The 24,719-nt window shown below is 39.3% G+C and overlaps 2 protein-coding genes across 3 annotated transcripts in view; one reads left to right on the forward strand and one right to left on the reverse strand.

Annotated features, from left to right (window-relative positions):
• The window catches only part of FAM189A1 (family with sequence similarity 189, member A1), an 83,962-nt gene extending 73,300 nt beyond the window's left edge, over positions 1-10,662 (forward strand). Inside the window, exons 8-11 of the mRNA XM_009885754.1 lie at positions 2,371-2,961; positions 7,061-7,135; positions 7,852-8,180; positions 10,162-10,662. Coding sequence (XP_009884056.1) covers positions 2,371-2,961; positions 7,061-7,135; positions 7,852-8,180; positions 10,162-10,347 — 1,181 coding nt within the window. The 3' untranslated portion in view covers positions 10,348-10,662. The remainder of the gene's footprint in view (positions 1-2,370; positions 2,962-7,060; positions 7,136-7,851; positions 8,181-10,161) is intronic.
• Positions 10,663-11,861: 1,199 nt separating this feature from the next.
• The window catches only part of APBA2 (amyloid beta (A4) precursor protein-binding, family A, member 2), a 45,931-nt gene continuing 33,073 nt past the window's right edge, over positions 11,862-24,719 (reverse strand). For both annotated transcript variants that reach the window (XM_009885756.1, XM_009885755.1), the window contains 5 exons: positions 24,055-24,234; positions 21,886-22,098; positions 20,961-21,080; positions 14,580-14,720; positions 11,862-13,152 (listed from right to left, as the gene is read on the reverse strand). In XM_009885756.1, the coding sequence (XP_009884058.1) occupies positions 13,081-13,152; positions 14,580-14,720; positions 20,961-21,080; positions 21,886-22,098; positions 24,055-24,234 (726 nt within the window). In that variant the 3' untranslated portion in view covers positions 11,862-13,080. The remainder of the gene's footprint in view (positions 13,153-14,579; positions 14,721-20,960; positions 21,081-21,885; positions 22,099-24,054; positions 24,235-24,719) is intronic.

Consider the following 24,719-nt stretch of genomic DNA (forward strand, 5'->3'; position numbering starts at 1 on the left):
TAGCAGCACAGAACCTGTTTAAAGTTTAAAAGTTACTAGAATAGGCCTCCTTACCATGTCTGTTGATATGGAAAGCTTTTTAAACACTACAGCCTCAGTGCATCCGATGTTGAGCAGTTTGTACGAAATAAGTGCTTTAGTAAAGCTTCCATTAAATACTTTTTCCACATCATATTCATATCGTATTAATGAATAGAGTGGCAGGTGCTCTCAGTTAGTACTTATGGGCAGAGAGGTGGGGGCAGAGTGATCCAAGAACCAGAAACAGTTCTCTCTGGCCTGGGGTCCAGAGCGGGGCTGACAGCCTGACAGGTTAGTGGGGAGCGTCTCTTCCTACACACACAGGGTATCTGTTCTCTGAAGTAGGATTTCAGTTTCCAGAGCCACCACCAGTGGTCACCTTTAACTACTGCTAAATTTTATTTTATTTTTTTTTAAACCCTGGTGTTTGACAACTGCAATGGAGTGTGACAACTGAAGGTCACTGGTATTTAAGTGCTGCTGTTAACAAGGGCTGTGTTCCTAAAGTTCCTAAGTACATACGGACTTCACGTCCACATAGGAAAGCCTACATTTTAAGGCCAGTGCTAGAGTTTTGACTATTGCAAGCAGCACTCCAGCTCTCAAGCCAGCGTTTTGACATTACGTTGCACACATGAAAGGGAGCTAGGAAGGTCCTCGGGCATGATTTCTTCATGTAAAATCAGTCAGGTGTCACCATCCCATGTCTTCTGAGCAGTGATTTCTTCTCATCTGCTTCAGGCCCTTCCTCCTGCTGTCTGTAGAACCAGAAAAACCATGCCAGTGGAAGAGTAGAATAGTAAGAAGCTGTCAAAATACAGTTTAAGGCCCTTGAGTCAAGGTAGCAAATGGTATAACCAACCACACTCTAGTTATCAATTAAACCTAATCAAATGAGACAGAGTTTGGACAGTGAAGATCTGTGCTCTGAAGACAGGCACAAACTGGATGCTTTCATTTATCCATACAAACTTTATAGGTATTTCAAAGCTTGAATTAAGGAAGTATGTAGCAAAGAATCAACTGTATAAACAATCCAATAAAACACTGCAGCTTTACAGTTAACACATAATGAACAGTGCATATTGTGCATTTTTGGCATAATGTACATGTATAGATGTATTTCCATGATTGATTATTATGTTGTTATAATGTTATGATTGCCTTGTAAGTGCTACAAACTTATTTCCTGGAACCCCCAAAAGTAAATAGTTGTTGTCATTCATTTTATGTAAGAAGAAAAATGTCCTTCATAAAATCCAACCTCATGAGTATTTGATTTTCATTTTGATAGTTAATTTCCGTATACTGTAGAAAGCTTTCTGCTTCCTAGACCCCAAAACGTGAGAGCACCTAACAAACATTTCATAATTCACTAAAAGATCTTATTTTTCTATTCCTAAACAAAACAGTTAAAGTACATTTGTCGCACCAATATGGTTTGCAACAGGTGTTATGCAAAAAAAGGGCATCAGAGGCTACTGAACCGAATAGAATTATGTGGTTTGTATTTTGTACATATTTTGATTTTAGGTGTAGGACTTTAAGGGATTCCAGTCTGATATGGAAAAGCGTTGTCTATATTATTGGAGCCTGAAGACTGAATTATCTGGTTTTATTTTCCCTATTTTTGTCATGACTTTGGGAATAATGCAGAGCCAAATACTTATTTTCATACAAGAGGCCATTTTCATCCATAACGTATATTTGTAGCTGTGACAGAGGAAGTGATAACAATCTCAATTTTTAATACAAAGTGCTTCAAAGATGATGCAACCTTGCGAAGAATGTTTAGTGTCTATCTGAAGTGTGCATGTCACATGTTTTGTGTGCCAGAGATGTTATGTGATGGTGAATTCTCATTTGTAACGAACTTAGATACATGCTTAAGGGAAATCATGATGGATTACAAAGTGTTAGGTGCAGAGCTAATGTTGACAGTAGCGATAGATTTAAAAGTGTTCAGAGCTGTGCTTTTTCAGCATTTGTGTAAAGTTTTACTTTTTCTAGCACCGGCCATCTCTCACTGTTCACTAGAGAAACGAGTAGTGAAAGAGCTGTTCCTGTCCAAATGTCACAGATAATACTGTGGTATCGGCACTCAAGCGTGCTTATTACTTGAAGAAAATACTCGAGAGCAGCACAAATTGTCTGTGCTGAAGGACGCTAGAAACAAGTAAATTACTTCAGTCTTTTTCGCTTTGGCATTCTGTGTTCTGAAGGCTTTTGAGTAATCATTGATGTACTTGCCAATCACTAAATTTGAATCAGTACATTGAAAACAGGGTTGTGGGGAAATGGGAAAGGGGCAAGAAGTCTTTCTTTTTCTGTGAATCTCTTGTTTTGCAGTTTCTGTTGAGAGCACTTCTTTGATGGTATCTGAGGCTGTTGATGTCCCAGACCGTAGCTACTCCTCTGAAGATCTTTGTTCGCTGGAAGTTCAAGGATCTCTCCATTCTGCAGATCTTTCTCCCTACTGTACAACCCCCAAAGGGGCTATGGACCAGAGCTGCGGCACTCTGGATTGCAGCACCCGCTGGAGGTTCCACAGAACTTGCTCAGAGGGTTTTCCTGATGAGGACGACAGTTCCCACAGCCGAGCCTCTACAGACAGGTCTCAAGGACAGGAAAAGAACTGTGCCCACAGCAGGTCCTTGGACTGTTCCTCCGAGAATTTTAGCCCCTTGGAAAGAGAACTGCAGCATTCTGCTCAAGACAGCAATGCCACACCGCCTTTGAAGCAAAAGAAAATCTGCTGTGTGGACTTCAGCCAGCCTCCTGTCCCTTCCCAGACCTCTCCCTCTTTTGGGCCCGCAAATACTTCATCATACACGAGCGGCCAGGAGAGTGCTGTCCAGCAGCATCACATGACAAAACACCGAATTTCAAATATAGTCCGATCAACTAGTGACCCTGTATCGTGTTCGTCTTATACAGAAGGTAGGTGTAGTACCACAAGGCTGATGGAGCTTGGAACAAATGAGTGGTATGTGATTTATGCACCAATTGGTGCTGCTGGAAATTATATGAAACGTTCCAGTGAGGGTTGACTTTTATGTCAAGGCTTTAGTTCCATGTGCATTTTCTAGATTTGAAAATTTTTAAGAAGAATGGAAATGGGAAAAGTGACAGAGGGAAATTAATTTTGGCTTTTCTAAATTGTACCAGCCTTTCTGCAGTGTTCAGAAAACCATCTCTTGAGTAGATGCTTTCATTTCCCTCTTACTATTATATTGAGAAGCTGAACTAAGAAGTTGAGTGGTAGCAGGGGTCTATTTAGGAAATGTTTAACTGAGCTGTCATGCTTGTAATACAGCGGGTGACAGTGACGTTGACAGTATTGGTGCGTGTCAGAGGCAGTCAGTGTGACTGTGTAGTGGCAGGTTGGAGCATATGGTGAAAAGTTTTAAAGGACAAAGAAATGAAAGATGAGGCACGTGACAAGATGATAAGCTTTTGACTGCCATGGATAAGCATCTTGTGCTATGAATCTCCTTTTAGACAAGTAAGGAAGAAGAGAGGAGACGTTGTTAGCTGAACGGTGTTTCTTCATAAAAAACTGCTTGTTAGTGGAAAAGAAATGTTTGATTCAGAGAATGGCTCAATCAAATAACAGCAGAACTGTCTAAACCATTGGAAAAGTGCAGTTTTTACAAAAGGATGTAAGCTGTTTAGAGAGATTCAAAGAGGTAACCCGGAGAAGTATTTTGAAAGTAAAGATTTAGAAGCTTTGTAAGATGTCACAGATTGTGCTGTTACAGCTGTGTTCACTGGGCTTTCTAAGGGATCTAAGGAAGAGTCCTGTGACTAGCTCAAAAGAAAAGCAGACAGAATGCTGAAATAAGTGGTTTCATTTAGGAGGAGGATGTGTTGGTTCTGTTACACTTTTTGCATCATTATTCGGTTTCTATGAATTTCAGAGACCTCATACTTAGCTCAATAATTGAATGTCTTTTACCTTTAGAAATCTAGGCTCAGCATCCTGTCTAGGAAAAGTGAATCTTTAGTTTAGACGTCTGCATTTATTTTATGAAATTTACTCTGCTAGGTTATAGGTGCTATGATGCTGCTGTGCAGACAGTAAGTGGGAATTTCTGAATCCTTTCTACTGTGCCAAAGACAGGAAGAACAGCCCTCTCTCTTCTGGATCACGCTCTGCAAGTTTTCCATATTGTGCTCCATATGCTCTTTGAGTAGTGTTTGAGAGAGTACTGTAGGCAGCGGTATCTACGGGTTCTAGCTGACTGCTGGGACACCTGGTAGAACAGATGCTCTGCCTTCATTTTTAACATGACCTAAATACATCCATCATCTTTTCTGGAGAAGTGGCATGATGGGAATTATTTTGACTAACTTCCAAGTTCTTAGCCCTACCTGAGTTGAGGGACACGAGTTGAACATTACCGAGATGTAACTGGACTTAGCAAAGATTGTAATAAAGGAGCAGAGATGGTTCTAGAGAGACCGGTATCCACACAGCAGAGGGGGGAGCAAGAGAAGTAACTCAGCGGGAATGTGTTTGTCCTGACCTAGTTTGCCTTTCTTTTGCTGCCTACAGAAGACTCCTTAAAATGAAGCCTTCAAGAGACGCACTTGAGTCTAGATGTGCATATTTCTTTCATTTATACGTTTGGCAAACTACAGTTTGCAAAAGTTTACTCTGTGAAGGTTTTCACAACTTCACATCACTTCCACTTCCTCTACTTTTTGTTGAACTTTATTTGGAAATCATACATAGGTTAGAAGCAGCACCATTCTAATAACACGTACCAGCTGTTGTAGCAGCCCCCAAGCTTGTTTTTCCTAAGCTGTGACACACAAGCTGTTTATAGTCTTTATAACTTTAAAAAGGTATTTGAGCTAGATTTTTCATGACTGGCTATTGCTATTCACTGCAGAATTTTAAAATACATCCACAGTGTTGAACAACAGGCAAAGATAAAGGGACCTGACTGAGCTCCAACTAACCAATCCAGAAGAAAAAGCATTTGTTTTTTTTTCTCAGTAACATTAAAATCATCCTGGAGCAGAGGAACTGGTCAAACAGACTGACCATATGAAAGACAGAGCTGTAACTACATACCATTAATACTAACAACTCATGTAAGAGACATACTGCGCATTTTGTAGAACTGAGGGGTGAGGGAGCTTCAGGCATGTTCACAAATGGGAAAATACAGTGACCGGATTGGTAAGGGAACGTTTGGTTTGTCTTAGGACCCAGTCTTTCTACTTTAAGAAAAAATATTAATTTATCTTCTGACTAACTTCCCTGTACAAGTCAATGTGAAGAGATTTAGAAGCATAACCTTGAAATTTACTGCACAGAGTTTTGTTAGATGGGTCTTGAATGCTACTGTGATTGCACTGCACACAGTTTGGAACATGAATTATTTGACACAGGGATGTTGCACATGTGACACAACAGCACTAAGATCTAATAAATTACTAATCTGGGAATTTTAACACTGGTATAAACCTCTGGGCTCTTAGGTCAATAAAACACAATTCATGTGCTTCAAGCACATCTTGACATGATGGAGTCTTTATGGTATGTACAGTCAATAATTCTCCCATTAATCCTTTAATGCCGAAAGTGAGCTTGTTTGTTTGTTTTGAAACGTCTGTCATTCCTAACAGAGAAATTATAGATGAAAGTTTAGTTAAATAGGTGCCTTTATAGCCTTTATAGTCGCTGTGTAGTCCCTGGACAAGGTAAGTATGGTGCATTCATGTATAATCTCTGTAAGAAATAGTTCCTTCTTACAAGGAATTGCTTATATACAAGTAGCTTGCACGTTTTTCTGACTGTTTATCATAGCAAAACATGGCAAATTCGACTTCTAGCACTGATGTTTGTTACAATAAACTTAATTTATAATCAGATATGATAGACTATGTGGCTATACCAATTAAGTGCCTGCGTGATTATTGTAGTGTCCGTGTGCCAGATAATTCAGGATAATGTCTAGTGGTGTAGTTTTGACTGTGCCACGAGTACATTAAGCAGTATAATAATGGGTGGGAAGACAACCTCTGAAGCGTCTCCTCTTAATAAGCATGTCATGATTCATGTGTTGCAGTACTTCAGCATAATAAAGCAAATTAAAGACAGAATAGAAGCTGTCTCTCTTAACTTCTTACAGTTTTTCTATGTTTGTAGCACCTTATGTTTGTTTTCCTTCATTTAATTATTCACTCTACCAGAGAAGATTGTACCAGCTTTTCATTATAAACTTTCCCTGAAGATATGGAAGAAAACCTCTTCTAATCTACCTAGAAGCTCAAAACGGTTTTCAGTCTTGGAAACAGATGTGAACAGCCTTAGCATAAATGTGAGGGTTTATTCCATCTTGACTGTCACAAGCTTGAAATCAAAAAGACTGCAGTGGTAATTACGGTATGGTGTGACCTTATCCTCATCGATCCTTGCACTGGCATCCCAGAAACTCGTCATTAGAAGGCAACTGTGTCCAGAGTTGGTTGTAAATGCTTTGTAACAACGTGGTATTGACCGGATCATCAGTAACCATAATGGACACCTACCCATTAATTTCATCAGTGGTGATGAAATTTGTCCTGCAAAGAATGAGAATCTAAAAAAAAAGGAGGCAGAAATATTGAATAAAATGCTGGGTTTTTAGAAATGAGAGGGATCCATCTTTTTTGGTTTTCCCATTTTCTAAGATAAACTGTCTGCCAAGGAAATACAGGAAGGTCTGAGGTCTGCCCCTAGCAGGGAGCCTTCCCTAGCTTCCGTGCTTAGGCCTGGAATATTTAGGATTTGATAGCTGTATAACAGAGAGGAAACCATCCAGTAGGAACTAGATTTGTATTTGTATTTATTTAACAGCTTATAGGACATTTCTGTGTATAGTAGCTTCTCTTTATGAATGGACATCTTGAAAATAGTATTTCTTCTGAGTAGTCTCATTCTGTAAAGGAGATAATAAAAGATGTCAATGTATTTTTCCTTGCTTTGGGCAAAGGCTGGCTGGGGTTGATTGTGCTCTTACTGTCTGTCTCTCTTTGGTTAAAGGTGATAATTATGCCTGGACTCCTATATGTAGCCAGTGTCAAGATGCAGGATTATCCCCAGCTACATTAGAAACAGGTGAGCATCAGTTTTCTTTAGCAGGATCGTAGGGGTTTTCTTCTTTTGTTTTAAAAGCAATTAAAAGCTTCTGATAGAGAAAGAAGCTGTAGAAAATTTGGGGCAGAAAAATCACTTACTAACAGCATACACGTATGATGTACAGTGCTGATGGCACCAGCCTCTGAGTGAAAATAAATGCTGTGAATGAAGTCCTCTGTTTTAGTTCAGCATTTTCACTTTCTCTGTGTTTCTTACTAATCTCTCTTGTATTATTCACTGCTTATTAATTTTGAGGCCTAGAAATATGGGGAACTTTGTCCTTAAAGCTGGGGGAGAGGGTAAGGGTGGGGCTGGGCCTAAAACACTACGAGTTCCATAGGTACCGCTGAGTAGCTGCTGTTTCCCCTTATCATTAATGTCAACTGAAGTCACTGAAAGTAGAGGTAACAAAAATGTTTGTGATTTATGAAGCACTTTAATTACCCACTCACTCATCCTAAATGCAGTCCTTCTTGGTCATGGGAAAGCATCTTCCTCTTGACCCCTGGTTAAATACCATTTTGCAATATTTCCTTAATTGCATGTTTTTGTTACTGTTCAGAAAAAACCCAGACATTTTATGTCAAAGTGAAAACATTTGCGACAATATTTGTTTTGCCCTTTTTTTTTCTTTATTTTTTTTCCTCTTTTTTTTAACTTCTTACTTTAAAGATATTCTTCCCCCCCTTTTTTAGTTCCTGTTTCTGGTTCTCATATGGCTGCCTCTGCTTGTCAGCATTCTTTAAGCAGTTTCCTACCAACTGGAAAACAGAGGGATACAAGGAAGACTGATCTATGCCTAAAGCCAAAGGCTTGGCACACAGTCTCAAAAGAGCGACCACACTCTTTAGTGGACCTTAAGGCCTACAAAGACACAAAAATTTTGGTGGCAAAATTTTTGGAACACTCAAACTGTAATCTCCCTCCCGAAGTACGTCACGTAGTGAACAGCATACGATCAGTAATAAAGTCTGATGAGAGACACATGGAAGAAGCCATCTTCAGTGCCAATATTATAGACCAGGTAGGCCATTTAAGTTCTAAAGATCTGTTCAACTGTAACAGACACGTACCTTATTGAAATGTTTTCACAGTTTTAAGTACTCCAGACAACTCCTACAAAAGATCTTTTATAGTAACATGGCTTTACGAAGAAATAATTAATATATATTGGGAGTAATGCATTTTACACTGAAGCACTCAGAAATGCATTTAAAATTCTTCTGCTGGACCCCATAATATCCTAGGAGATCTTTAGGGAACTGATATTTACACATTGATAATCAACCTTTCTTATTTCCCAGGTCCTTCTGCACCTGTGACTGTTCCATACATAAATTTGTGTTTATATATGGAGATACACAGAACTGACCTGGATCTGCTGTTTTTTCAGGCAAAAGTATTTGTACAGCATAAGCTACTAGCTGAAAAGAACGGGTAGATACACGAGCAGGGCCACGATCTATCAAAACAGAAGAGTGCAGTTACCCATACTCCTGGCTAAAAGAATGATAATGACCCGAGCTATTTTTAAGAAAAAGAATTGAGAAATTGTGCTTTTCCAAGTGAAGGAATAATGCGTCTTCTCACCTTGAGTGAGAATCAAACAGACACAAGGCTTGGAAGGACTCTTGTAAAACAAGGGAATTAGTAGTGGCAGTAGCTTTTATTATCTAATGCACGTTTAATAATAAACCTTTTTTTGCGGGGAAAAAAAGGTGATGAATCACCTCTTGCTAGTACTGTTACCAGAATGATAGCTATAGAAATGAAGTTCCTTTCCTGTTGTCAGGTTTGGAAAGCAGAATGCTCTTAGCACTGACTGGCCCCGCTCAGGTTGCCTGTCGGGTTTCCACGGAGCAGGACAGACAGGGAAGCATCACATCTGGGGGCTGTTCCCCCGTTCTGAGATACTCTAACTCCTGTGGATTAGGCTGCTGAGCCTTAAAGGAGGGAAAATGGCTAAGTATTAAAACAGGACGTAGTAACACTTAAACAGCATGCGAGAGAGTGATGTGTAGCAGGAAACACAGAGCATTTAATAAAGCTTGCTGCGAGATTGGTTTTGCTAAGTGAAGTAGAACAAAGAACTTGCAGCGTATCAGTTACCTCTGTAGTCACATGGGTAGCGCTATCGTGACATATTTAACAGAGTGGCAGCATGGAATTAAATTTTAACATTTTGATTGCTTGACAAAATTTATAGGTCATTAAATCCTCAAGGCTAGAAAGTTGAAACGAATTTTCTTTAAATGAAAAAAACCATTGTTTCTCACAAAACAAAATGGTACGAAAAAATTGATTGTTTATGTAGGTTGTAAAACCAGAAACCAATGGCCCAATATTTATCCTGTGCGGTCTTCTTAGATCCAGGGAGACATAGGTTTTTTTCACATCAAAGAAATAATTTTAGTAGGTTGGGGTTTTTTTCAGGCAGAAAACAATATGTGAAAGTTAATTAGTGAAAGTCCCGGGCATCCCAGCAATCTACTTAAAAGTCACAGAATTTTTGGTAAAATAGTTGTATAATTGAGATTTGTGAAGTAGCTTGACAGTTCTATTAACACCAGAATGTTTAGCAGGCTTGCAAGGCTTTAGTTCTCTTCTACCCTCAGCAAAGCTAGTGAGGCCATCTCTTTCTGCTAACAGAAACAGATGAGTTTAATTTGCTCCACGCTTGTATTTGTTGATTATAAGGCAGAGCTGCTGCCTTTTCCACAGGTTTCCTTTTCATTTGTACAGAGAGAAACAAATACTTGTTTGTGCCTGTGTGGATCTGAGCCCACCGTGCAGACAGATGAGGCCTGATGCCTCTCAGGCCTGACGGTGCCTTCTGGGGGGCGCGGGAGGCTTCTGGATGGCTGCATGAACACGCGGCTCCTCTGGGAGAGTTCTGCATAAGATAACTTGATGAAATGATACTCAGGGACTGAACCTTTTAAAGGAAAACATTTCTTACCCTGTTTTCCCCGTTTTTCCTTCTCGATTTCTGCCCTTTTAAACAGGTAATTACAAGTTCCCAGCAGAATGTGAATACCTCTAGAAAGCGACTTCAAGAAGATCTTCATCTTCAGAGCTGTGGTGCTCTGAGCTCTCCCGTTGCCTTCTTACGTAGGTCCCGTATCACTCGCAGTTTAGAGCGGGACAGGCCTCACAGTTTAATTGGAGTTTGCCGGGAAACCATCCTTTGATAATATTTGCAGGTATGTGATTCCAGCAAAGAGAACTAAGGAAGAAACCAGGACTGGGAGAAATACAAGTAGTGGATGACGTAAAAAGGAGACAGTGTCTTCCTTTGGAGTTCCACTTTTTTCCAACAGCAGGAGGAGAACACCTGTTTTTCTGAATGTAAATTTAAGCCCTGATTTTTGCAAAATTTTAACCGATTTACTAGTAAAGTTATAACAAATGTTTACCCAACCAGAAATGCATTTATTTCACTGTACTTACAGAAATGCTACTGATGCTGCCTAGCATTTCCTAAAAACCATTGCAAAACCGCCAGAGACTGGCTGTACAACTTAAAAGTTGTATTTATTTAATGTACCTCAAAGTGTTGTAACTATGATCAGTGTTTTAATAAAAAAGTATTTCTGGACTTTCCTTTTTCAACAACTGATTTGGATAGAAATGTAAAGGCGATTCATATGCACATACAGTGCCGCTTCTAATCCGTTTTTCCAGTGTCTTTCCTGCCCGGCTAACTGAGCTGTCCTGTTCCAGCTGCGCGCCCCTCCCCCCAATACCTTGCTCTTTTCAATTATAGTAAAGGCTGCAGTGTGCCGCCTTTTGCTTTGTTCTGATTGCGAATGAGGTAACGGAGTAGTGTATGCTATTGAAAACTGACATTTAAGTACTCTGCGAATTGTGACCAAAAGACACATCAGGGAGGAAGTCTTTGAAATTCTGCATTTCCAAAAAGCATATCGCACAAACGTTTTACAAACGCCAACTGATAGGAAGTTAGATGAATTTTTATCTAGCAGAGCCTTGAACATTTTTTCCAAGAGAATTGTTACCGCAATTAGTAGTTTTGACGATTGTATTACTAAAACATGTCCTTGCAGTTCTGCTGCATTTATGACTTATTTAACATTGCTCTTAAAAAAAATAAAAAAATCAAAAAGTAAGTATCATTGACGCTAATTTGATTACCAGCATAAACACAGGTCTGCCAGCAAGGTCTTCCAGTGCGAGCTTCATCCTGGCTCTCTGAGGAAATTGGAAAGGCCTTAAACAAAGGTTCTTATAAAGAACCTACCACAGGTTGACGTTTCAGAGTTTTAATTTTTTTGCAGCAGTGCTTGCCAGTAGCGTTAGTTTCCATTTGAGGTTTAATCATATACTGGTTTCATTTGTGTCACTCTGAGCTGGGCAGACATCCTGTGAAAAGGTCACAAAGGAATGTAGCTGAAGATGGGTAGTTTAAGTTTTACAGAATCATCCATTTTAATGTATTTTTAATTATAGCATGCTTCTATATTGATGTGAAATTACAGTGACATCCAGTGGCAACAAGGTATGCTAATTGAAAGCGTCTACTCTCAAGGTAATAATCGATACACAAATTCCTAATTCAAGAGATGAATTATTTTTAAAAATATAATCTGTGACCTCTGCAACTGCACTTAGATGAAGAATTAAATGATCTTCTACTTGGATTTTTTTATTACGTAAACTTACACAACAAACAAAATAAGCAAGCTTCCTTTATTACTTCAGATTTATTAGTGATAGTGGCTTAATTCTTTCCTAAGGTCAGTTGCATGCAACACACTACTCCTTGAAGTACAGTCATCTAAAGCTCTTTAGTTACTGCATGGTAAGGCTTCTTAAGTCACAGTGTATTTTCTTCAAGGCCTTGGCCAAAAAAAAAAAATCTAGATGAAAAGTTACACCAATTAACATTTATCATAAGGAATACAGCTTTACTACTAGTTTTTTTTATCTAGACACATTCTATTACTGCTGATGGTGCTAGGTTATTTGTCAAAACAATTTACATTCAGAACACATTGCCTTAGGAATAAGGATGCTTTATAAAAGACAGAAACAGGTAAGCATGGCTTTCCCATTTTGAGCCAATATAAACAAAAAGGTAATATGCAAAAATTAAAGAAAAAAAACCCCAGCCCAACACATACATTACACAACCTGTGCAATAAGTTATCCATGAAAACTCTGTTAAATCATAAAAATCACAAGCATTAAAAATAAATATGTATCTAAATAAATATTTTGATTTTAATCTTGTGGCAATTATTCTTTATTTAGCATATGAAACACTTGTTACATGTTTATGTTCACACCTTGCCAAACAGGTTACACTTGTCATAACAATACCAAGTACTACAGTGGTTTTCTTTACATTAGTATCTGAAAGTTTTAACTGCACACATTCCTTTCCACTGAAATACCAGCTATTTGGCACCAGTTTTAAACTTACGCAAAGCCATCGGTATTGGATCACTTTATGGGACTGGGATTTTTTTTTTAACTTGAGGCAACCACAACTTTCTCTAATTGCTTCTCTTTGCCATTTCCTGCAGTCTCATTCATCAAATATTCACATTCACCGTGTTATCAAACAAGACAGACAGACATACATCACTCCACAAAAAGGTTACAAATAAATACGTTGTAAGTTTTATGAGAAAAGTGTTTAGAAGATGTTGCAAAATACTTAAATGTTTTACAAAGATTTTTGTCAGTGATTATTGTCCTTGACCATCCTTCTCATCACTTTTTGGCAAAGAAATAAAAAGGAAGGAGAGAAAAGGCAGAGACACCTGTCTGTTCCTTGTTTCGGAGTCCTCAGGTCAGCTTCAAAGCCTTTCATTCATACAAAATACAAAATTCTCTTCAGCTATGAGGGCTTCAGCTTTGATGGAATCGTGTAGTTATTTTGCTGCAAGAGTCGCATGCTAGATGTACAGAGGTGTCTCTTGCCCCGTTAGAAGCCTGAACATGGCAGCTGGCATAGTCTTCATGTGAATCTGTCAATTGATTTACACAGAAATTAACAGAATTGTTACTAGTTTAAAATAATCCATAAGGCCCAATCTGTCCCTCCCTGTGCCGTAAGTGCATTTATTGTCCTGGTTTCTATAGATGTGAATGTTACCGTAGTTTCTAGTTCAAAGTTCTCTGGTTCCAACAAGCTGCTTTGCTGTCTTTGCTTTTTTTGTGTTTTTTTTTTTTTTTTTAAATGACGATGACAGGATGCAACATCATACAGCTTAACAAGACACCTAAACACTACTCCAATTACAGCCCTTAAAAAAGAAGCAGCCCAGACTTCTCTGAAAATTCATTCTGCTGTTCAGATATTAACTGAACTTAGATTTTTCTTCTGTCTTCCTTCCCCATGGGAGTGTCATTTCATACATATTTTCTCCTCATTTGAGTATGATCCTCTGAACACAAAACTTGGACTTTCTTACCTGATGTTTAAATGCCAGTCAAGAGTTTGGTGCAGCAGGTTCTCTCATGGCTAGTGTATTTAAGTTCTTTCTACAAGGAGTGCTGAGAGGGATTTTACAGACTGACGGGATTAAAGGCATCAGGTAATCACAGTTGTATCACAACTGTAGTAACAGCTGTAAGTACCTATCGGACACCGCAAGAGGAAGGACGGCAGACTTTGCTAACTGGTAATACACACCCGCACCAGCCATACGCTGCCCTGGTATCATGGTCTCTTCGTGCTGAAAAGTTTCATGCTGTCCTCGTATGTTTAGTGAGATGTTATGCAGCAAAGAGGTTCCGTAAAGGCATGGAGGTTCTACTGCAATCTACAGCTTTGTTCCTGCCAATGTGCGTGTACTCTGTACTACTTTTCAAGTATTGTTTTCCACAGAAAAACAACTCATCTTTGATTTTTGGCAAAGGAAGTAGTGGAAGATCCACCAGGGTTGTGTATGGTACTACCACTGAAGTCGGTAGGGATTTTGATAAACTGGAGGATCTTGTTCATTTATTGCTGATTTCTCTCAAAGTACTGGAGAGAGATGTCTTGACTGATTCCCAAGGTAAGTTGCAAACGTTCCATGGAAATTAAATGATTAAACACACATCAATTTGAATCTCTCAGCTCTTTGAATATTCTTTTATTTCTATGGCAGATGCTGTAGCGATAAGCCAAGAGACATTTTCAGAGCTAACATGCTTGTGCGATTTCTTCCCTTAATTCATTTGTTTAATTCAAACAGTAGTTGAAGGTTCAGAATCATGAAAATGGCGGAAGAATGCAGTGAATGTGCATCTAATTATTCACAAAATGTTCTGTTAATTGTTTGTTATTAGTGCTCAATTCCAATTTACTGAGGTGGTGGTTTTAGTACTATGTTAAGATACTCTTTTCAACTGAAATATATATTCTTTCGACAGTTTTAATTCCTTGATTATGTAATTGTTTTCTTACCTCTCCCACTGAATTAGACAATGCTTGTACTATCTTCTCATGAGCAGTAGCAACAACACTTTGTCCATTGATCTCAATAATACGATGTCCTACTCTTACCCCTCCCCTCTCAGCTATTCCACCTCGCATCAAGCTGCAAATCTGCCAAGAGAAAGCAAAGTTCATTTAAGTTTAGAAATGTCATAATGTGGCAGTTACTAGGATTTAACACGTAATAATGAGTGGTGGCATCATAAGGATTCCAGAAGATACTTGTGGAAATTATTAAGCAATACTGTGAGTCTTTAAATTTTGGTTTGTGGGTTTTTTCCAAAATTTCTGCAAATTAAAATTTTTATTTTCATTCTCATGGGCTGGGAACATATAAATACCTAACACAGTGACACAGGTAGCAGCCATGCAAAAAAGTGGAGTTAGGGGGAAGAGAGAAGTTTTATGTACTGTTGGGATAGGAGAAGAAAGTGATTTTTAAGTATTTCTGACTGTGCCACCAGGACTCTTTCTGCAAACTACCACATTATTCTTTCTGGGAAATATTAAAAAGCTGTCCTGGTTTGTAAAAATTGATCTACAACAGCAATTTTTTCACATACACGGCAAAAACTGACACGGAGCTCAATCCATAACCCTGCACAAATGCTAATTTAGGCTGAAGGAAAGGATGATGCCATACCGACATTCTTTATGCTGGCGATCTGTCAAAAGGGTCACAACGATAGAAGGAAAGATGTAAAAGATATTAGGAAGAAATTCTTTACTGTGAGGGTGGTGAGACACTGGCAGAGGTTGCCCAGAGAAGCTGTGGCTGCCCCATCCCTGGAGGTGTTCAAGGCCAGGCTGGATGGGGCTTTGGGCAACTTGGTCCAGTGGAAGGTGTCCCTGCCCAGGGCAGGGGGGTTGGAACGAGATGATCTTTACAGGTCTCTTCCACCCAAATCATTCTATGGAATGTGCAAATTCTGTTTGTTTTTACAGGCTATTGTCAGCATAGTGAAGTACGACAACTTGTTTCTAGTGCCTCCGCAGGCTGGAAAAGGGCACTCAGCTCTCCAGAGCCATTGCTTGTCTCTGTGGTTTACAGTGCTGCTGGCCACAGGGAGCTCAGGATGACTGTGGCAAGTCAGGTCCCTGTTTCAGCTGGCACCTGCAGGTTCCAGTAGAGTTACATTCCCCAGGCATAGTCCCAGCAGACACCGCTACTGAAAGTTACTCTGGGGGTGCAACATGCAGGAAAAAAATCTCAATCCAGTATACGGAATTTAAAAGACTCTTTCCTCCTCCTCAGCACCAGTACCTGTGCTGCAACAGGGCCCTCCCTGCCCGAGCAGCCAGCTGTATACTCGATAGAAATTGTTGGGAAGTTATTTCAGAAGACTAAGCTTATGCAGCACGTAAGGCAGATAATGTATAGCTTGAATCTCTGGAACTGAGCAGAGCTTAGCAGTGCTGAGATTTACCTTTTGTTTACTGTGAAAAAACAGTTCTTGGAAGAAAAGATTTGAGTGCTAGAGCATCCACTGGTGGCTGGTTCTGCAGTTATTGTCAATGCTTAGAATCATAAGCCAAGAATTACTATTTGCTGAGATCTGGTAATTTCCTCAGAGCTAAATACAAGTATGATAAGATGTGGCTTGTGTCCCAGTGAGTTTGTAATCTAATTCAGAAACATAGGACGTGGGGAGATGGCCAAACTGGAATATATTGAAGGTGAAACATTGCCTGTGGTTGACCACAATCTTTCCTGTATGATACTAGCAGTTTCCTTTAAGTTCCTCCTCACAAATAACAATGCTGTAAAAAATTGAATCCCTTCTTACTCAAAGTTCAGGTTGTCTGATAAGGGGAGCGAAAATATATAGTTATTCTTTGTTTATAAAAGGCCTTTCTCGGCCGTCTGCAAAAAAACTTTCTCTTGCAGTGAGACTTATCTTCCACCACGCTATCATTAGTGGCTCTACCTACTGTGGTTCCTACTATTTCAGATGGACTTTTATAGATAGAGGCACCATCAGGATCCTTCACAGGATTGTCTTGAATTTCAGTCAGGTACAATATATTGTTTTGCAGGTAGTCTACTTTCTAATCATACAGCTGACAAGATAAGCTCTACTACATAGATCTTCTCTTTTATAGAAAGCTTCTCAATTCAACGCACTGTTAGAATAACAGTTTGCTCCTTGCTGTTGGGGATTGTATGCAGTAATCTGAAAGGACAAAAAGCAGAATGTTCCAAAAGAAACCCTGTAAATACATCTTTCACAGTATAAAAAAAAAAAAGAGACAGTACAGCCAGCTGAAATAAAAGCTTTCAGAGCAAATGGAGATGTGTCCTGTCACCCCACTAGCATAAAGCAAAAGATAGTGGCTTGCATATCTCTCCAGAGCACCTTTCATTCATTGCGTAGCCCTCAGAGCACTTTTAATACCATCAGTGAATTTCTTCTAACAGCCTCAGACATAGAAAGCAGTCTCTTATCTTCATTCAAGAATGTGATCCCTCTCCAGGGAAGGGAGTCAGCTTACTTTTTGTGAACATTAACTATTTTAATGAGGTAGAAAGAGAAACAGACACAGAGCCCAAGTGGCTCTGCCTAGTCTCACAGATCCTGTTAAGCCAGTGACAGAGTGCAAATGTAAAGAAATACACTGTATGTAAAGCACACGTTTACGTGGCTCCTGTGTTTGCAAGAGGCTGGCTCAAAGCAGCCTGACGACTTTTGTCTCCAGCCAGTGGAGCTATAGCAGAGTAGGCTGCCAAGTTGAAGCTCAGCAGTACCTCTAAGTATGATTGTATCCAGCCAGGATTGTTGAGCCTGCTATACTTGTTGAACACGGTGACAGATGTAATATTATTAAATAAAGCATGACAGATCTGGATCTTCTAAGCAAGAGCCTATACTCTATTTACTGTGTAAATGGAAGAAAAGAAAAGGAAAAAAAAAAGGAAGAAAGGTGTAAACCATATGGGTTCAATCCATTCAGCTGTTAGAAATTCTGCAATGTCTTAGACAAGCTGCAGTGCATCAGATGTGAAACTTCAGTAGCTTCACAATCAGTTTTATTGCAACTGTCAACTGTGTAGCAAAACATTAAGCACAGAACAGTGCAAGACAAACTAACTTTATTCTGTGTAAATACCTTAAATATAACCTATTAAACCAGGTTTCTCCTTATCTCACTTCTATATTACTCTATTTAAACCCTGTACATTTTTTCCCCAGACAGTTTAAATAAATATAAACAAAGGCAAAGAAGAAAGAATAAACTGTCTGTTCTGTTAAGTTTTGCCTAGTTTTACTGTATTTTTAGGTAAACTTGTGCTAGGCTAGGGATGGGGTAGATACACTTCTCAGAGAAAGTGTCTGAGATCTAGACTGAGAACTGGTGCATTATCAGCAATAAAAATACAACTGGTAATACACAGGTTTTTTCATGATCTAGGAAACAAGATAATGATGTGATATGAGAGGACCACTTGTATTTAAATATCATAATTTTAAAAGAAGCTTAGCGTAATGATTTTCAGAAGATGGCGGATCAGTCCCCTTATGTTCACCTCCCCATCACACCAACATTCATACTCATTTCATATATATGCAAAGTAGTTCTTTTTTTCTTAATGTTTTACAGTTCAAATTTTAGATTCCTTTTATAAATATGCAATGAAACTCTATCAGTAGCTTTCAAGAGCCACGAAGAATATTTGCATCATTAGTGCAAGAGGAATTCTGCAAAATTAACACTCTGATTTATGCTGCTGTGCTGTTCCCTGACTGAAACTTCCCCAAGCTGGCCCTCCTACTGTTCCATGAAGCGCAACTTCAGGCTTTGCATTAATTAAACTATACAGAACACAGCAAGAAAACAGTCACCCGCAGTAGCCCAGTCTCTGCATCTTCCTGATAGCCTGTGCAAGCAAAACCCCGCTCAGCTGGTTCTTTTGCGTGCCCGGGTGGTTTGTGGGCTATTCACTAATGTAGCAGCTGTACCTCCTGCACAGATGATACAGGCTGGGTGAAAAGGAACCACCGCAAAACTGAAGAGGCACAGCAGTAAGTACTGGCTGCATGCAGAATGAGGGAATGGCACAGCAGCAGGAGACGTTTAATTATACCTGTTCTGGCAAGCCATTTATTTCTTTGCTGTGCTAATGCTGAGCCAACAAAGAAGGAGGATATTATTTCTGAATCCTGTCATAATTTGTAACAATTGCTGGCAATTACAAAACCGCTTTTAAAAGTTCAGTGTCAAAGCACCAGAGAGACATACTTTGCAGAGTCCTATTTTCAAATGTTGAGTGAAGTAAGAGAGAGCTTATCTGAGGAAGGACTTCCAGGCCCAGAAGCTTGTCTATATAGCAGTCTAACAAAAGATGTTAGTCTCTCCTTTTTGTTCATTGGCTTTCATATTCAAACACAGACACTTCATAAATGAAAGGGTATTACAAGGCTTTCTTTTTTTGTAATCTGAGAAAGATTTTTATGCTGAATTTGGTAAACTTTATATTGGATGTCATCTAAATGTTGCTCATTTAACTGGGATGAATTAGGACCATCCGGTGTGGTGAATATGACAAATGGCCAGTAGATGGAGCGAGCACGCTGTGAAAGAAAACAACCACAGCCTGCACAATCTACTAAACTAAGGCTCCAATGTAGGAGATGATTAGCTGGGACAAGATGAATAGCTTGTCTCACAGACTCCGTGCCTGCCTCTGTCCGTGTGAGGACACGATATGCTGCTTCTAATCCACCTTAGCCCTATTCTTTTCCTCAGCCCTGACCCAACCTCACGAATGCTGACGGGCCTCCTAAAAGTGTTGATAAACACATCGTAGTATTGCTCGTTGTTCCTCTTTTTATCAAAGCACCAGCTGAACATTTATCAAAGAACCAGCTGATTTACAAAGGAAGGTAATTAGGAAATAAATCAATGCCTCATACGGTGTTACAGGCTGCTCTCAGCACCGTCTGTGAGATCTTGTAAAACCAGATTCCATCCCTTTCATCCTTTTTATACCAAGACTCCGGATTTGCTAACATGGATTGTTAGCCAGCAGTAACCATGCCCGCTTAACACACACGTACACGTAGGTGAAAGGAGATAAAGCACAGGCAAAGGACGACAGAAATATACCACACTCCTGATCTTTCTGTATTTTTTTACAGACCTCTCTCAAGTGTCAGAGCATTAGTCCCAAACATGACAAATACTTTAAACCTCTGCTTCTAAAGGATGTTAACCTGGGTCCACGTTCCAGCTGAAGCAAGGCTTGTAGCGGTGTTTTTTATGCCAGTCTCTGCTGTGACCACTGCATGATGTGCCTTCTTAGGTAGGAACACTTAAAACTTAGGTACTAACTTACAGCTGAAAATCCACTAATGAGCCATCTGTTTGCTAAAGCACAGTAAGACCCATAAACCATATCCTGTAGAGTTACCTGCTACTCTTCCAAGGGTGGCAAACTGAAATCTGGCAACTTCAATCGATGCATTTCACAGAACAGGGGACCAGAGCCACCAGTCCTTTGTGATGTGGTTTTCTGTGTGAGCAGCCTGATTATTTTTTTTCCTAGACTGGAGGAAGAGGAGATGGTGATGGTCCTGCACTACAGACAGTCCTAATGCTAGTATCAGCCCCCAGAAAGGCCAGGTGACTACCTGAGCTAGTTGTGTTTAGAGTTTGCTTTGGAAAGGTATCAGAGAATGGCTTGGGAAGGAAGAGCTACGAGGGGAGGATCCTGAGCTGCACTGGGTAAGTGTTATCTGCCACATTCGTTCTCCTCTTTGCTTCTGTTATTACAGGGAAACCGCAGCATGCAGAGAAGGGACACCTGGGCCACAATCTGTACAATTAGTTGTAGTGAGAGGTGCTTAGTTTTAACTGGAGGAGGTCACAAATACATTCCCTTGCCCACTACCACGTGATCTAAATAAATTATGCACAGTGGAAGAAAAATTTTAAGTCTTAGTGAGTTTGTGCTGAAATTTAGAAGAGAAACAGGATCAGAGCTAAGATTAGAACGTTGTTATTGTAAAAACCTGTTTCCCCAAACTTTTTCTTGCAACTCTGGCACACTAATGACAGAGTTATACGTGAATTAGCTGATCCAGATATTGCACCAAAAATCTGGACTCTAAGTCTTGTGGCTGTATTATGTAGGAAAATCCCTCAAGAATGGCAGTGCTTGTTCTCCTGGTATTGTCCATTCACGTTATATTACTCAGAGATATATTTATAAGGATTTGGTTAATTAAGGGATCACAGTATAAAAAGTGAGGTCACGTGCAAGGATTTTTTCAGTACTTCAGTGTGTTTCCTGAAAGAATAAAAAAAAGGAAAAAAACAAGCCCAAACCAATCACTGAATACAGAAACTTACAATTCCATTCTGTACACTGAAGCCCAGCTGGTATTTTAAGTCTGGCCGTTTTATGAGGACAGTAGTAACGGGAGGACAGCTGACAATGTTCAGTTTGACTTGTGTCTGATTCTTGAGACCCTGTAAAATATTCCAAAAGTTAGTATTTCTGAAATGGATCTTAATTTACTCTTTCATTAGTGTTTTTCTAATTGCAAGAGTGTAAAGCAGCTGATCTGGGAAAGAACAGCTAGAGTTAATAGAAATCTATTGTTAAGTCAGAGATACATTTCTGCTTCATCTATTTCCCAAGCTATTTGGCCCAAGAAAACATCTCAACACTTTGCCTTTAATTACTATAGAAACTTCAAGAACGTTTTCAAGAAAACCCAAAACTGACTACTGCTTGCCCTTCCAGCATCTGGCTAATTAATCTGATTCTGCTGCTTTTGGTAAATCTGCACAGACATTAGATTTAGTCTCAGTGATTAGAGATAATGTGTTCTGAGATTCCGTTGTGTCTGTGGAATCTTCATATGCTTTCTTGATCTGTCCTGCAGTCTACCAGCCTCCATCCTTTTCATCTACCCGGAGCCCAAAGAAGCATACTAGATCTTAATCCTCAGATTTTAATTTAGAGGCTGTGGGGAAGGCTGAAACTTTGAAGATAGCTAAGTAACTTAATTTAGGCACGTTTTTCAGACTCATTTGTTATAGTCCAGTAACAAAGCCACAATCAAATTCTCCAGCCCTAAATTTCTGTACACTATCACCCCTGAATCTCTGTTTCTAGTTCTACTTCTTGTTAATGACAGATTACTTCCCCCCCCGCCCCCCCCGGCGATATGAAAAATCTTATCTGCTGGAAATCTACAGGATCACTTGTTAGAATATTACATCTCTGCTGGCTTACAATCTACAGCATATAGTTGTAAGTTTGGGGTACCTTTATGATCCCTTGGCATGTTGCTAGAGGTAGACCAACTAAACTGGTCCCATTAATGGACATAATTTGGTCTCCAATGCTTAGTTTTCCTGAACGAGCTGCAGGGCCTCCGTTCATCATGTTAGCCAGGATAACAGTGGGTAGAATGGATCCCCATCCAGATTCCACAATCACTACCCCAAGAATTTCTCCCTTCTGTTTTTCTAGCTGGAGCTGCAATTAAAACAAAAAAACCACACCACAAAACGTTTTTTTGCTTTGATTAATCTAAATTTGAGCACTAGCATATTAATTGTTTCTGAATAATACCTACAAATTAGAAAATGTATTCTATTCCTTGCCATTAGGTAGCAGCATGACTTCAAAAACACTGTTAAAACTGTATAACATGTACCTATTTCTTTTCAGGGGAGTCTTTCACTTGTTTGTTGAAGGTCATATAGGTCCTTATAATAAGCAAAAAACTAGCACACTGGGTAACTCTGTAGAAAGTGGTGGAACTGAATACTAAATGACGGAATGCCAAAGAAGTTTTTATCCTTCCTGGAACCTGGCAGCTAGGGGAGGCTGTAACATTTTGTGGCAATGTATGGAACGCAGGCTTGAGTTCAGCTCCACCTTTGCCATCACTGCTCAGGTTGTCTCTTGATCTCAGGGTTTGTCTGTCCTTATTTTCAGGCAAGGATCTCTTGACTATTATTGTTGTTGTCCTTATTATTAATGTTATTATTATTACCATTATTGAGTATCGTGTCTAGCATGTTAATATAAGATCCCTAATGTGCTGATGTAATATTAATGATGACTTCTCCTCAAATATAGTGACGTTAATTTTTCAGTAATCATAGCATATCTAACTTTTTTAGAGAAGAGGAGTAAGAGTTTAAGTAGAGAACATACTTTTTAACAAAATACTGGGAATTATTTTCTTTCAAATGTGGAAGGACAGGTACACCGGTACTTCTGGGAATCACAAAGGCCAGCTGACTTTTGTTGAAGTTATCTATCAAGGCTTTGAACCAACCAGTAAGCCACAACTCCATCATTGTTCGAATGTTCATAAACCAATTACAAAGATGCCACAAAAACAATGACCTTTTTAATCACTTTGGAATGTGACACATTTGTATTTTTCTGTTCCGATTCTAAGTTAAACCAAGATTTGTTCAACTGAATTTTCCCTTGTTCTCTACAAGAGAAATTTTGTTGTGCTTATATGCACCTGAAAACATTTTAGTGATAATCTAGTGACTGCAGACTTATAAAACTACACATCAAATCATAACCTTTCTATCTGCAGTTATAGGTGAAAAATGCTCTCTTCCCAAGAACACACACACTGTACAAAAGAACCTATAATGCTTGAAGAAATGAGTGTAAGTAGGAAAGCTGTGACTGAAGGATGAAGCAACTTGCAGTTCATCTCAAAGTAAGATTGCTTTAGGACTCAGCATAGAAACTCTGACCTTTGGAACACGGGCCAAATCCGTATCACACTGCAGCAATATAAGACACAGCAGAATCTGGGTGCAACTGCACTCATCACATTCTGGTGTGGAATGCCCGGTATTACAGTGACTTTTGTATGAAATGTAAAATGTGAAATATATGGCTGTTGTACAGAAAGAATCCATTACATTCAAAATCAAATGTAAATAGTTACACTTATGGAATTTGGGGCACTTACGGGAAATTCTTATCTTTTCATGCATTATGAGCGAGTGTGAAACTCCATTTCATGTGGCAGTTTTGCTGGTGTTCTAATAGGGAAGAGGAATTGGCCTGCTGAGTGCCACAACACTCTGGACTTATGGTCCTTGTAGGTATTAAGTAAGAAATCACAACATGCATTAAAATGGAGTGTCATCTCTCTGTATCAGTAAATTGGTAAAACATAAAAAAAGTTTACGCTGTGTACCGTGAATAGCACGGAGCTTATCTATGCCAGATGTAAATGTACTTTATTAGTGTTTTGAAGCAGAAAGACCCTGAAAATGAAAAGATGACATTCTAAAAACTTCCAAACCTGACTTTAGTAGCACAGTGCTGATGAAGCAACACATCTTGCCATATAAAGTCATCCTTAAAATGCCAAAAGACATTTCCATGAGAACCACATTCCTCTGAAAAAATGGACCAACCTGAAATTAAATTCCAAAACTAGTTTACCTCTTTGCAGTTTTCTGAATTGGAAAAGTGTATGAGGTCATCATTGTACATCTCTTGGGTGTTGATGATGTCACTGTATTCTTTCTGACTGAGATCCTCTGGGTTAATTCCATTGGCTCTCAAAAACTCTTGGTAAGCCACACTGAAAGCCTGACCAATTGACTGAGCTATCAGCTGTGCCTAGAACATAGAACAAAACACAGCTCAGGGAAAGGACTGCTAAAGTTTACTACTGAAACTGTAAGAAACAAGAGAGAGAGTGGATTTTAAGACACAGTCAAAATAAAGGATCCTGCAAAGTTGCTACGATAGTGTGGCTCTAAAGTCACTTTAAGATCAGTTGTACAGAAAGAATCCATTACATCCAAATTCAAATTGCAAACTCCATTTAAAAACCTTGCTGATCTCCTTTCATCAGTACGTTGCAGTAGCAAGCAGCCATATGCTATTTATGTGCTCGTTCCAATAAACACTGGGGCGTACTGGCTTTGTACCAATATGGAACAGAGCTTACGGAAAAGACTGTCACAAACCCTGCTTCTGATCACAGTATATTTGCAGAGTGACGAGGGGATGGATGCTCTGCTTCCACAAGCCTTCACAGACATGTATGTGCTGATGATTTTGGTTGTTGTATCACCTGCTGCTTCTCCACCTTGGTTTTA

Source organism: Charadrius vociferus, unplaced genomic scaffold (genome assembly GCF_000708025.1).
Source record: "Charadrius vociferus isolate BGI_N301 unplaced genomic scaffold, ASM70802v2 scaffold325, whole genome shotgun sequence".
NCBI lineage: Eukaryota > Metazoa > Chordata > Aves > Charadriiformes > Charadriidae > Charadrius > Charadrius vociferus.